This window comes from Bos grunniens, chromosome X (genome assembly GCF_055505025.1).
Source record: "Bos grunniens cultivar Pamir isolate PY7600 chromosome X, Bosgru_T2T1.0, whole genome shotgun sequence".
Taxonomy (NCBI): Eukaryota; Metazoa; Chordata; class Mammalia; order Artiodactyla; family Bovidae; genus Bos; species Bos grunniens.
The window spans coordinates 46,690,538-46,705,610 of NC_141194.1; the positions used below are offsets into that span (position 1 = coordinate 46,690,538).

The 15,073-nt window shown below is 40.0% G+C and overlaps 1 protein-coding gene across 7 annotated transcripts in view; it reads right to left on the reverse strand.

Moving 5' to 3' along the window:
- ZC4H2 (zinc finger C4H2-type containing) overlaps nucleotides 1-12,170 on the reverse strand; it is a 78,045-nt gene extending 65,875 nt beyond the window's left edge. For all 7 annotated transcript variants that reach the window (XM_086390100.1, XM_086390095.1, XM_086390098.1 and 4 more), the window contains exon 1: nucleotides 12,018-12,170. In XM_086390100.1, coding sequence (XP_086246226.1) covers nucleotides 12,018-12,070 — 53 coding nt within the window. In that variant the 5' untranslated portion in view covers nucleotides 12,071-12,170. The remainder of the gene's footprint in view (nucleotides 1-12,017) is intronic.
- Nucleotides 12,171-15,073: the final 2,903 nt, after the last annotated feature.

Here is a 15,073-nt window from a genome sequence, read left to right on the forward strand (position 1 = left end):
TTTAAGACACATCCTGACTTTAGTTTTTTTTTTTTAATATAAAATATGTTTATAATTAATGGTAAAATCTGATTCTCTAAAACCAAATTTAGGGGATAGCCTTGACTTCCATCCTATTCATGATAGAGTAAGAGGAACGAGATTTTCCATCTCACCTTTGAAAAACTAAAGGAAAACAAACAAAAACACCAAGAAAAAAATATATTAAAAAGTGGGGTTCAAGATATTGGACATCAGGCAAGTAAGGTCAGTGATCTCTGAGAAGTGGAAAAGCTTAGATGAACCTGAAGATTGCCGTATCCTATTGCCTAGAGAAATTCTCTAATCTGCAAGGCAGAGACAGGGAACTCAGACAGAGCCTGGCCATCTCCCTCAACAGAGGAAATGGAGTTATGAGTCTGGGGATGCCAAGTCATCTGGAGTTTGCAGGAAAGAGTACTGGAGAAGGAAAACTTGTGTAGATAGAGAATGGTTACAATTTTCAGAGGATTCCCCCTCAAGTTCTCACTGAAATACTGATCAGCATGTGTGTGTAAGGAAACTAACTATCTGAAGACAAGGAAACAACTAATTTTCCTCAAAGATTAGAGGAAGCAGTGATCAGAGCCCACAAAGGCCTGAGAACAGTGACTGTTCCAAACAACTAAGGTAGAAAAAATTCACAATTTATAAAACATTAGAATACAAAGATAAGTTCTGAGGAAAATGAGCTCTACACTAAATGCTGCTATGTGCACGTGCATGCTAAGTCACACCAGTCATGTCTGACTCTTTTCAACCCCAAGGACTGAAGCCTGCCAGGCTCCTCTGTCCATGAGATTATCCAGGTAAGAACACTGGAGTGGGTTGCCATGCCCTCCTCCAGGAGATCTTCCTGATCCAGGGATTGAACTTGCATGTCTTATGTTACCTGCATTGCCATGTGGGTTCTTTACAAATAGTGCCACCTGGGCAGCCCTAAATGCTGCTATGGTCCCACTTAACTAAGCTGAAAAGCAAGGCCTGGAAGGATAAAACTGATTCCAAATGTTTTAATGACATGCCAGAACAAATCTCAAGAATATTTATAGGAATGCAAATATATGCAGAGACAAAGTAAATTTCAAAATGTCTGATATCTAACAAAACTTTGCCAGGTGTACAATTAAGCATGAATAATGTAGTTCATAATGTTGAGAATAATAAGTTAAACTGACCAAGAAATAACACGGTTGATAGAATTAGAAGCTAAGAATACTAATAGTTATTATAAATGTATTTCATATATTCACAAAGCTTGAAGAAATACTAGCCACATTAAGTAGAGATGAGGGAGAGATGAAAAAATTTCAAATATAAAAATAAGATATTTAAATATGAAAACTACAATGACTGCAATGAAAACTACATTAGTCAATTTAGACAATAAAGCAGAAAAGATTAATGAACATGAAGGCATACCAATAGAAAGTTTCCCAAATGAAATATATAGAGGAAAAAATATTAAAAAAATAAACAGCATCAGCAAACTGTGGGACAACTTCAAGTGGCTAAAAGTACATGTAACCAGAGATCAGGAAGGAGAGAGAAAAGAAAAATATTTGAAGAATTAATAACCAAAAATGTTTCAAATTTGATGAAAACAACACACACACCAATCCAAAATGTTCAAAAAATCTCGAGCATAGGAAGCAGGAGAAAAACTACATCAAGTGATAACACAATGGAATTGTTCATAACCAGTGATAAACAGAAAAACTTCACAGCAGCTTGAGGGAAAAAAAGAAAAGTTAGCCACAGGGAAATGAACGATAGAAGCAAGATGGCATATTATTTTTAAAGTACTGGGGGGGGGGGAGCGGAAAACCTCTACCAATATACAATTTTTACACACTGAAAATAACTTTTAAAAACAAAGTGAAATTAAAACTTTTTAAGACATAGAATACCTGAGCTGCTATATCATCAGCAAAGCTGCTCTATGATAAATGTTGAAAGATGTCCTTCAAACAGAAATAAAATGATAGCAGAAGAATATTGAACACTGAACTTGAAAAAAATATGATTCTTTTTCTTGTTATTCAAATTAATTAAAAAAGATAATCAACAATTTAAACCAAGAAGTGCATCAGTGTAAAAGCACAGAGACCAGAAAGGGAGAAACAAAAATACAACATTGTAAGTTTTTTTACACTATATCTGCAGCAATATGAGATCACTTGAAGATAAACTGTGACAGGTAAACTACTAAAACAATTTAAGAAAAAAACAGAAAACAGCTTAAAAGTCAGAAAAACAGATCAAATAAAATATACTTAATCCAAAAGAAGGCAGAAAGGGAGGGAAAAGGGAACAAAAAACAGATAAGATAAATGGGAAACAACAAGGTGGTAGATCTCATTCTAATCATATCAATAAATATGTTAAATATAAATGGCCTAAACACCCTCAATTAAAAAGGAGATCATCAGATTGGAAAAAAACAAACAGATAAACAAACCAAACTCTGGACTACCCATAAGATTCCTACTTTAAATATAAAGAAACAAATAAAGAGGAGAAGAAGATACACCATGCTAACACTATTCAAAAGAAAGCTGTCTAAATGCAGTGTGGTATCTTGGCAATGCTACCAAAGTCTCAGTGCAGACATTTTTTGTAGAAATTGAGTAGTGGAATCTAAAACTTAAACAGAAATGCAAAGGGCCTAGAGTAGCCAAAACAACTCTCAAGAAGAATAGCAAATTTGGAGAACTTACACTGCCTTAATTCAAGAATTATTTTAAAGCTGAAGTTTTCAAAATAGGTGAAGTATAGGCATAAAGGTACAAAAGTAGACCTGTGGAGAATAGAGTCCTGAAATAAACCCACAAATATATGGCCAACTGTTTTTAATGATGATGCAAAGGCAGTTCTGTGGAGAAAAAATCACTTTCTCACTAAATGGTCCTGAAAAAACTGGATATCTACATGCAAAGACAAACAAGCAAGGGGCTTCAAACTATACTTTAAATCACACAGAAATTAAGTGAGAGTGGATTGTAGGCCTATGTGTAAAACCTAAAATTCCTGGAAGAAAACCTTTGTGACATTGGCTTAGGCAAAGATTTCTTTTATATGATACAAAAATCACAATCTGTAAAAGAAAGTACTGATGAGCAAGACTACTTTATTAACTTTACAAACTTCTGCAATTCAAAAGACACTCTTAAGAGGATGAAAAGACAAGCTGCAGACTGGGAGAACATTTTTGGAAGGCATGTATCTGATGAAAGCAAAGAATACACAAGATTCACAGTAAGTAAACAAATAACCCAACTGAAAAATGGGTTAAAGGTTAAACTGAAAAATGGCAAAATGTTTCAGTAGACACTTCACCAGAGAAGACAGATGGGTGGAAAATAAATGTATGAAGAATATGCCCAACAGGATTAGAAACTGTAACCTTCACATTCTGCTTCTAGGGATGGAAATTGGCACAACCACTTTGGGAAACAGCTTTTTTGTTGTTCAGCCACTTTGTGTCTGACCCTGTGACCCCCATGGACTGCAGCATGCCAGGCTTCCCTGTCCTTCACCATCTCCCAGAGTTTTTTCAAACTCACGTCCATTGAGTCAGTGACGCCATTCAGCCATCTTGTCCTCTGTTGTCCCCTTCTCCTCTTGCGTTCAATCTTTGCCAGCATCAGGGTCTTTTCCAAAGAGTCAGCTCTTTACATCAGGTGGCCAAAGTATTGGAGTTTCAGCTTCAACATCAGTCCTTCCAGTGAATATTCAGGGTTGATTTCCTTTAGGATTGACTGGTTTGATCTTCTTGCTGTCCAAGGGACTCTCAAGAGTATTCACCAGTGTCACAGTTCAAGGGCATCAATTCTTCAGCATTCAGCCTTTTTTATTGTCCAGCTCTCACATGACTACTGGAAAAACCATAGCTTTGACTACACAGACCTTTGCAGGTAATGTGATATGTCTGCTTTTTAATACATTGTCTAGGTTTGTCATGGCTTTTCTTCCAAGGAGCAAGCACCTTTTAATTTCATGGCTACAGTCACCATCCACCGTGATTTTAGAGCCCAAACAGCTTTGCATTATCTTAAAAAGTTATAAAAAAGACCCAGAAATTTCATGCTAGGAATCTAACCAGGAGAAATGAAAGCACATTTCTACACAAAGGCTTATATGCAAAAGATCAGAGCAGCATTCATAAGAGCCAAAAGGTAGAAACAACTCCAGTGTTCATGAACTGATGAAAGAATAAGCAAAGAATAAGCAAAACACATGTATAACCATACAATGGAATACTGCTTGCCAATAAAAAAGAACGAAATGCTGATACATGGTACAATGTAGATGAGCCTAAAAAAAAACAATGTTTTAAGTTATGTGCAATGTCCTGAAAAGGCAAATATGTAGAGACAGAAAGTATATTACTAATTGCCTGGGGCTGAGGGTGGGAATAGAGATGGACTGAAATTTGATATAAAGGGATCTTTAGGGGATGTTGGGAATGCAAAATTTTAAAGGAAATCAACCCTGAATATTCATTGGAAGGACTGATGCTGACGCTGAAGCTCCAATACTTTGGCCATCTGATGTGACATGTGCATGTTAAGGAGATATTAGTATGCATTTGGGGAGCTGGTGAAGGGCCCTGGTTGCTCTAGTGGTGGCTGCATTCACATTCTTTGCCTTGTAGCTTCTTCTCCTTTCCTTCCCTGTTTTCCATCTCCCCTCTTTTGCCCTATTCTTCCCTTCCCCTTTCCACATATCCACATGCTCCTTCATCACCACTTGGAAGCCCAAGGAATTCATGGGTAAAATATACCAGAGTGGGATTTGGGGGCTGAGATCTGGAACATAATGTTGAAGTGTGGTTTAGATTAAAAGGAAAGACAGGGCTGTGAGCATGGTGTCAGAAGCATTAGTGGGGAATGGTCTGTGGTGATATTTCCCACTTCAAATTCTGCCATCAGTGTGTGGGAATGTGTTTGTGTGTGTCACTACAAATATATATGTGACTACAAGTATGTATATTTATGTGAATATGCCTGGAGGTGTGTATGGCTCTCAGCTTGACTTAATCAGATTATGGGGTGGTATTGTCTTCATCATTGGGCTTCTGTGGTAGTTCAGATGGTAAAGAATCTGCCTGCAATACAGGAGACCTGGGTTCCATCCCTGGGTCGGGAAATCCCCTGGAGAAGGAAATGGCCACCCACTCCAATATCCTTGTCTGGAGAATTCCATGGACAGAGGAGCCTGGTGGGTTACAGTCCATGGGGTCACAGAGTTGGACATAACTGAGGAACTAACACTTTTACTTTTCATCCTTATCACTACTACTTTAGCAAAGAAGCAAAAGTATTTTTTTTTAAACAACAACAACAAAAAAGACTGCTTTATTTATACCTTTAGGAGATTTAGGATTAGAACAGCTAAAGAATTATGGATAATGGTTAATCAGATTATCAGCATTTGTTGAAATGCATATGCCAAGTGAATAGGAGGATATATTCTCTCTTCCTTTCCTAGCTGTGTGACCATAGATAGGTTACCTAACCTCGTTGAGCCTTGGTATCCTTTCTGTAACGTGTGGATAATAATTCATACTACAGATTCCCATTAGCAAGATTGAGTATTAAATGAGCCAAGAGTTTTAAAACTAGTAGGTGTTCAACCATTGTTGGTTCTTTTCTCCAGTTCCTTCTATCCCTTCCTTCTCTTCACTTACAATACATGTTTTACCTGTCCATATGTAAACATCAAGTATGTATTTGTAGTACTTTCCCCATTTTAAATTCTTAAACCAAGTGATATAACCTTTGCATATTACTGTAAAATTGTCAAAAGCAGGTTAATTTAAAACGCTTTTGGTACATACATATCTAGAATTATGTCTTCTTTGTGAATTGACCCTTTCTCATATAGTTCAGTCATGTCATTTAATTGCTGTATTTAGACCATTTATATTCAACATAATTATTGATATGTTAAGGCTAAGTCTGCCATTTTATCTTTTGTTACCTGTTTTTTCTCTCTGTTTTTATTTTTTCTCTTTTCTTTGTTCTGTATTTATGTGGGTGACTTGAACATTTTTTTGAATTCCATTTAATGTATCTATAATTTTTTTTAGTTAAAGTATAGTTGATTTGCAATATTATATTAGGTTCAGGTGTACAACAGAGTGACTCAATATTTTATATACTATGTACCATTCGAAGCTATTATAAAATATTGGCTATAATTCTCTGTGTTTTACAATCTATGTATAATATTTATTTTATACATAGTTTTTTATGTCTTTTATTCCCCTACCCCTTATCATTCCCTTCCCCCACTTTCCTATCCTACTGGTAACCACTAGTTTGTTCTCTATATTTGCGAGTCTGTTTCTATATTTTGCTATGTTCATTGGTTTGTTTTATTTGTTAGAATCCACATATAATAGACAACATACAGAATTTAGATCCTCAAAAAGCTAAAAATAGAACTACCATATGATTCAGGAATTCCACTCCTGTGTATATAATCCAAAGAAAATGAAAACACTAATTCAAAAAGATACATGCACCCCTATGTTTATAGCATCATAATTTACAATAGCTAAGATATGGAAGAAATCTTAGTGTCCATCAACAGATGAATGGATCAATAAGATGGAATTTTACCTCCCTTTTACATTCCTTTACACTCTCTGTTCATAATATAAATGTCTTAAATATTTCCTCTATACACATTCAGAACAACATGAGACAGTGTAATAAATTATGATCCAATTATCAAACAATATTCATACAACTCAAGAGGAAAAGAAATTCTGTTGTATTTACCCAGGTTTTAGTCTACTATGTTCTTTCTTCCAAGTTTCCTCCTTTTACCATTTCTTTTCTGTTTTAAGATTTACTTTAGTCATGCTTATAAGATAGACATCCTACTGATAAATTCCCTGTTTCCTTTCATCTAAGAGTATCTTGATTATCCCTTTATTCCTGAAGGTTATTAGCACTGAACATAGGATTCTTGGTTGATGATTCTTTTTCCTTCAGCACTTGAAAAATGTGCTACTTCCTGCTAGGGCTTCATCACTTTCTGATGAGGAATCTGCTGACTTTCTTTTCTTTTTTTTCCCTTGAAGGTTGTCAACCACAAGTTGGCACTTTCCATGGGTGCTTGCCATCTACCTCTACAAGGATTAAATCATGTGCTGCTGCAGCGACTGACCTACAACACCCCCTGAAGGACTTCAGGATGGAGAGCAGTAATCTTTGGATGAAGATCAGCTGTCCCACAACCTGCATACTGGAAAAGATACAATTTAAAGGAGTATCTCCAACCTGGATGAAAGGACTTTTTATCAGGTACTCTTAACTAGCTAATGCACAGTGAACACTGAAGGGAAATTGACTCTTGGATTAATTCCCACTTCTAAAGGCCCCTAAACCAGACTGTTCTATAGAGAGGACTGCTGATCTCAAATTCACCTTAAAACAATGTTCAAACACAGGACACTCACCAGGATGAGAAAAAGACATCAAAAGTAGACAGCTTACCCAAGATGCTAGACCTGATTCATATGATCATTTATAATGTTTTCTTGATTTCTTAGACCTCTGCATATAAATCAAATGTTTTTCTACCATGGACACAATCCTATGCTAATTTTAAAGGTCAATCCAATTGTTGGGTTGTGGCCAACTACCTGTGTCTAGTACTTCCAAATTACCTTGGTAGATTTCTCCACTCCAAGGCTCTAATTGGATGACCCTTAAAAAACTTTATTTCTGTCCTGTTCTGGCTACTCTTGTATTGCTAGGTGGGATCTTCTCTACTGGCCAATTAATAATGCCTGCTCTGACCCTGGTCATTGTTCAAGCTCAAGCAGAGCAACAGGCAAAAATTCAGCCAAGGAACACAACTTCTCATAATTATGGGATGGATTTATATGGTTAACACCAGATTGTGGTCATTTAAGATTTAAGCAATCCCCCCCACCCCGCTTTATCTTGAGAACAATTAAATTATGCCAAGGATAAGCAGCCTAGTGACACTAGGAAATTGGATTGGGAGCCATATGGACAGTGAAAATATATAATTTCCCTGAAATATAAAGATTGGTACAGCATAAGAATAAGTCAGAAGATCTGAGGATACAGGGGGCTGCACCTAATGGAAGTTACTGGCTTCTTACTTATGACTTTAATAATATTGCTAATTATATTATTTGTACTTTGCCTGTTCTACAAGATTATTGCTTCTTGTTTGACCAAATGTGTGACTGAACCTCCAAAGAAAATAATGATGACTAGGTAAATTGAAGCAGTTGATCAAATATTCTGTATGTGATCAACAATTATAATAATGTAACTCTATATGGGAAGATACAAAAAGGGGAAATTTTCTGGGACTATAGCGGCTTAACTAAGACAAATTAGTCCAGAGACCTTTGATTACTATTGATAAGACCTAGTCCAGTAATAGCACATTGAGTGGCCTGCCTGGAAAATCTTCTTGAGACCTGAGAATGAGCCTTCCTAGCAATGTGGGACAAAATAGTCATGAAATGCCTCCCAAAGTATGGCTGAATTTATAACCATGAAGGGGCCCTGTCAATCACAAATTGGCCCTTGCTGTGGGAGCTTGCCATCTACCTCTACAAGGATTAAATCATGTGTTGCTGCAGCTGCTAACCTCCAACACCCTCTGAAGGAGTTCAGGGTAGAGAGCAGAAATGAGGCATTTTGTGTTCTAGGAAACTGGCAGGACAGGTCTTAAGATAGTTAGATATTCTCAGGAGCTGATTTGATGAGCCCAATTCTTGTATCTCCTCATATTTAGAAAAGCCCAAAACTCTTTCATGGTGAACAACTGTTTCTTGTGACTAGCAAAAGCTTCATGAGACCAGCAAAAACTTTCTACAAAAAATATGTGCTTGATTGCATGTACTCCCACTTTTCCCCCTACCTCTTTGGAGCAGTTTCTCAGGGCTATCTGAGGTGCTGTCTCCCTGGGTGAAGTCATCATATTTCTCCAAATAAAACTTAACTCATAACTCTCATGTTGTGCATTTTTTTCAGTCGAGAAGGTATAGGTAAAATATTATTTCTTTGGCTGCTTCCTAGATCTTTTCTCTGCTTTTGTTTTCAGAAAGTTTACTTGTTGAATGTGTCTCGTATGAATTTCTTCAGGTCTTTCCTAATGATATTTGCTTAATTTCTTGGATCTGGAGGTTTATGTCCTTTGCTCAGTTTGGGAAGTTTTAAGCCACTACTTCTTCAGGTACTTTTCTGGCCCTGTTTTATTTCTCTTCTCTGAGATTCTGTTGACATGAATGTTAGATCCTTTATTATAACACTACAGGTCTGGAGGTTCTGGCTCTGTTCAAGTCCTTCTTTTCTTTCTTCTTCTTCTTCTTTTTTTTTTGCATTTAATTTCCCTCTGTTGTTCAGATTGGGTTATTTCTATTGTTTAATGTTTAAGTTGTCTGATTCTTTCCTCTGTCTTCTCCATCTTGCTGTTGAGCCTCTTCATTGAGTTTTTAAGTCTTTTTTTTTTTCCAGTTTTCAAACTTCCATTGGTTTGCTCTGCACTTTACATTTCTTTGTTGAGACTTTCTATTTAAATGCTGAGATTGTCTATTTTATCATTTTTGCAAGTGTGATGCATTTGCTCCCTGAAGCATTTTTATGATGGCTACTTTAAAATCCTTATCGGACAATTCTAACCTCTGTGCCATCTCAATCCTAGCATCTGTTTACTTTCTCTTGCCACTGAAATTGATAATGTTGGTATGTCAAGTGATTTTTTTTTTTCAATTAAATTTGGACACTCTGGATCTCTTTGGTTTTTGCAGGCATTCTCTGACATGCTACTTTTGCAGGGAAGAGGGGCAGCATGAGTCCAGGTTATCCACTGGGTCTCTGATTGACATCCAATTTGAGGAGAGGCTCTTTGCTATTGCTGGTTGGGGATGAGAGTTCTGGCCTCTCTATGGGCCTCCTAGGATCCTATCCCAGCTAGCAGTGGTAGGAATGCCAGGTTTACCACCGGTGAGGGTGGAAGTCATGCCCCTCCATTTGGTCTCTACTAAGATGGGTCACTTCTCCTTGCTTCCAACTGTTCCTTCTCTTGGGGTTGGGTAGGATTCCTTTAAAGTCCGTTAAAAATAAGTCTAGGCTCTTCTTGCAGGCAAAAGTTTATTATTAACTGAATTGTTATGACAGTTGACCTTTTCCTGCAACAAGGTGTCTCACTCCCTATATCTGGATCCTTTTGCAGAAAAGAAAATGCAACACATGCCCCCTCTCTACCTTTTACCAGACCCTCCTTGGAGAAGGCAATGGCAACCCACTCCAGTACTCTTGCCTGGAAAATCCCATGGACGGAGGAGCCTGGTAGGCTGCAGTCTGTGGGGTCGCAAGGAGTCAGACACGACTGAGCGACTTCACTTTCACTTTTTACTTTCATGCATTGGAGAAGGCAATGGCAACCCACTCCAGTATTCTTGCCTGGTGAATCCCAGGGACGGTGGAGCCTGGTGGGCTGCCATCTATGGGGTCGCATAGAGTCGAACACGACTGACATGACTTAGCAGCCATGGGACAGAATGGGAAGCCCAGAACCTCTGCACACAAATGGACTGGGTTTCTGTCAAAATCTGGTATTTTCAAATGGTTTGGTTCTGGAAAAGTTACTTAAATTTTCTGAGCTTCCATTTTCCCAGTTGTAAAGGAAGTGTAGGAAGTTGTCAGGACTCTTGCAGCAATAGTAGGTCAATCAGCTTGGTAAATAATAGTTTCCTTCCTTTTACTCTCCAGAAGAGGTAGAGATATAATCCCTGCAAAGGACAAAAAAGCCAAAGCGCTTCCCCACTACCACCATCATGTGTGAGTCTCATCTAAGGCATTCACTCCAAGGGTTAAATCTGTTGATCAAAGCCTTATTTCTTAAAGGGACACACTTGATATTCTCCCCCATTTTTCTTCAGGTTTCTAAAAAACACTAAAAAGAGACTGCCCGATCCACATCACCCTCAGAAGAAGGGTGGAAGCCGAGGCAGAGACGGGTAGGTGGGGGACAAGGAGTCTTAGCAGAGAAGAGCAGAGGAAGGAAGGCCTAATGTTGGCCCAGGCAGTTCACTCAACCAAAGTTATTATGATCTGAGCAAGGACAGTATCATCCTCTAGCTAATGCCACTCCTGGAGAGAAGGGGGAGGGGATGTAGGCAACACCCATTTTTCCAACCTGCCCATCAGCCTATCACCTCTGGGTCCTGAGAGCAACTGCCAGTAGGTGGTAACTGCCTCCCCAGTCTCCACCACTCCCGCCCCTCTCCCCTCCCTGAGCATCTGGTAGAAGAGGAAGAAAGTGGTGAGTAAAAGCAAAAAATACACAAGAGCGAGTGCTGTCTGTCCTCTCAGTGCGGGCCTTGCATAAGATTCCTCCTTATCCCCAGCTGGCAGTCCCCAGCTGCTGCCACCAGCCCCTGATGCGTTAGACTGCTCTTAAAAGGCTCAGCCGAGCTCGAGGTCCTGAAGTTGAACAGAAGACTGAAAAGAATCTAGATTCATAAAGAGCAAGGAGCCAAATACACCTTGGAGCCAATCAACACTTTAAAGAATAATGGGTCCAAGAATGCCATTTCCCTAACTCCCACCCAAGAAGAATAAAGCTGTCTTGGGACCAACACCGCCACCCCGGCCACACACACACACACACCACCCACCACCCCCACCCCCACCCCCGCTCCACCCCCACCCCCCCTCCACTGTATGTCTCAATCTGGCTTTCTCAAACACATCTGACAAGAGATCCCTCTCGGTCAGTCTGTTTCTCTGCCTCTCTCTCTGCTAGTCTTAGTTCTGACTCTCCCCTGCCTCTTTCCCATCCTTGAATTCCATAGTGAATGGGATCCTTTCCCGTCCCTCTCTGCAAGTAGCCCAACAATAGATACTTTCTGTAGGTAATAGCCCTCTCCGGTAGTGAGGGATTTGTGGAGCTTCGGAGGGGGACTTGGGGGGGCACTGAAATGTTGCACTTACCTGATCTCTTTAATGCTTTCCAATTTGCACATGATTTCCTGCTCATCTGCCATGCTTTTCACTCTCAACTTCACGTCCTGAGAAATACACAAACACACAGACCCAGGGATACAATAGACACAATGTAACCACCTCCTCTCGGCAGGAGGCTCTGAGCCTGTGCGGTAGGGACGTGGAGAAGGCCTGGGAGCTGTAGTTCACAGCTCCAGGACCAGCCAGGCAGCCCAGGGCCTGCAGGACTACAACTCCCAGAAGGCCAAGCGAGACACTCCTGTTTCTCTTCCTGCAGCCGCACTTTAAGTCAATTTGTCACCGATAATTGTGTCAAAGTTTGCCAGGAGTACAAAACAATAGTGATATTCGTTTGGGCGGTGCGCGGAAAAAAATGAGGAAGAAATACCACAGAAGGCTACTGAACAGATGAGAGACACTCACATCCCGCGGGGGCCCCTCACACCAACAAAAGCTTGCCAGGTGTCGCTCATTAGTGGACACTGGGGCTGGAGAGAAACTCTGCAGGTGACATTGCTTCTGAGAGATTGAGTGTTCTGGCAACCGTCTGGAAACTAGTGGCTTTGGCATTCAGATGGAGATGGAGTGGAGGTAGAGAGAGGCGAAGGAAGGAGGGAGCAGCTGCTATAGCTGAAGGATGGAGAGGGGGTGACCTCCTTCCTTCCTGCCCTCCATCCATTCTAGTTACTGAGTTCAGACTTTGCCAATCAACAAAGGAGGTACTGGGGACAGTACTGGGTGGATACTGGGGTTGGCACCGGGGTGGGACAACAATAAATAAAAGCAAGTCCTTGCCTTTGAGGAGCAGGAGAGTATGAAAAATTACCCATTAACTAAAGTGCATTGTGCTGTCATAATACAGAAATGGATAAAGTGTAATCTGAGCAGAGAAAGTGTAAATAGGTCTCAAAAGGTAACTGAGAATTTTCCAGTCCACTGAAGAGGACTGACTTTCCAGCACAGGGCACAACACATACAGAAAGGAAAGGGCAAGTAGACCAAGGTGTCTGAAGCACAAGGTTAATATATGGAGTGCAGAGGAGGAAAGGAGAAATGGGGAGATGTACCTGGAAAAGATAGGTTGGAACCAGGTTGTGAAATGCTTTTAAATCCAAACGAGTTTGGATTTAATCATACAGGCACATATATGTCACACATTTATTAAGTGTGCTAAATAATACCAAGTTATTTTATGTTTCAAAGCACAGGAGTGGTAAAGTTGGAGGGATGTCTTAGAGAAGTGACTCTAGAGGCAAAGAGGTGAATGATTTCGGGGCAACCAGATAGCATATTCAAAAGCAGAGACATAACTTTGCCAACAAAGGTTCATCTAGTCAAGGCTATGGTTTTTCCTGTGGTCATGCATGGATGTGAGAGTTGGACTGTGAAGAAGGCTGAGTGCCGAGGAACTGATGTTTTTGAACTGTGGTGTTGGAGAAGACTCTTGAGAGTCCCTTGGACTGCAAGGAGATCCAACCAGTCCATTCTGAAGGAGATCAGCCCTGGGATTTCTTTGGAAGGAATGATGCTAAAGCTGAAACTCCAGTACTTTGGCCACCTCATGCGAAGAGTTGACTCATTGGAAAAGTCTCTGATGCTGGGAGGGATTGGGGGCAAGAGAAGGGGACGACAGAGGATGAGGTGGCTGGATGGCATCAGTGACTCGACGGACGTGAGTCTGGGTGAACTCTGGGAGTTGGTGATGGACAGGGAGGCCTGGCGTGCTGCGATTCATGGGGTGGCAAAGAGTCAGACACGACTGAGCGACTGATCTGATCTGATCTGATCTGAACAAGAGGTAGTTGTTTAGAGAGCATGGACAGGCCCAGAGAGCTGGTTTTTGGACAAATAAAGGACTTTAACTCACTTCCAACTAAAAGTAAGCTGGAGTTATTTCCAATTGATCTTGCCCTTTCTTTTTCTGGGCCTCAGTTTCCTCATCTGAAAAATGGACCTACGAAGCCACACCTCAAAAGCTTGTTGTGAGTACTCAATGAAATCATTCCCAGATGGTGCTATTTTCGGGAGCTGGAGAATAGTGGGACATGAGTCTCAGGATATTCTGGATATCCATACTGAGTTTAAGAGTTCTCTAGAGAAAGAATTGAATCCCTGATCTTCTTTGGATCCTAGACACAATAACTTTACAACCAGGAAATTCTCCCTGGTATCCAGCCTAAAAATTTCCTGGTGGTCTTGAGGATCCCTGTCTTGTAGTGTCACTAGAAAGCATCTGAAGACTATTAAGTTGGTTGCGCACAAAGACTGTGGATCTGAGCTACAGTACCTTAGAGTCCAAAGCCAAAGCTGCAGCCCTGTTCTATAAGAGGAGGGGGAAGGGAACAAGGCCATGTAAGTTCCTGGAATGTATCTGATACTGTGCTAAGAGCTGTATGTATATTCCCTCATTTCATCCTCTCAATCACTGTGAAGGTGATGAGTAGATTTATCCCTTTTTAAGAGGAAAAAAAGTGACTCTGGAAAACTGGCTTGGCCAAAGCCACAAAGTAAGTTATAAAGCTAGATCCTGGGCGCAGGTTGAACCAGGGGACTTTGGAATATCTACGAAAAAATATGAAGAACAAAAGTAAAATGGGATCTTAAATGTATTTATGTCAAAAATCATTTTATAACTTAACTCCGATTTGAAGAGAAATGGAAGGTGTGTATAGGGGTGTTGGGGAAGTTATTCAGAAATGGTCTCTGAGGTTTTAAAATATTTCTCTCTCCTTCTGTCATCCACTTCCTTCTAGAATCGTTATCTCATGCTATTTTCACATGTCTGGTAAGGATCTAGATATGGCTTTGTATCTGTTTCAATTAATATGTTAATACCTTTACAATATGATTTTCAAAGAAATTTGGCAAGTTTCTTTCAAGCCTCACCAAAACCCTATTTCACAAATAAGGAACCAGGACAAGAGAGGCAATGGACTGATCCAGGGTAACCCAGCCCGTCTGACACAGAAACATAAGCCTTGACTCTGGGACTTGTGCTCTTTCCATAGTCCCACACTGGCTTTATCAAGCTGCTGTGCCCCCAC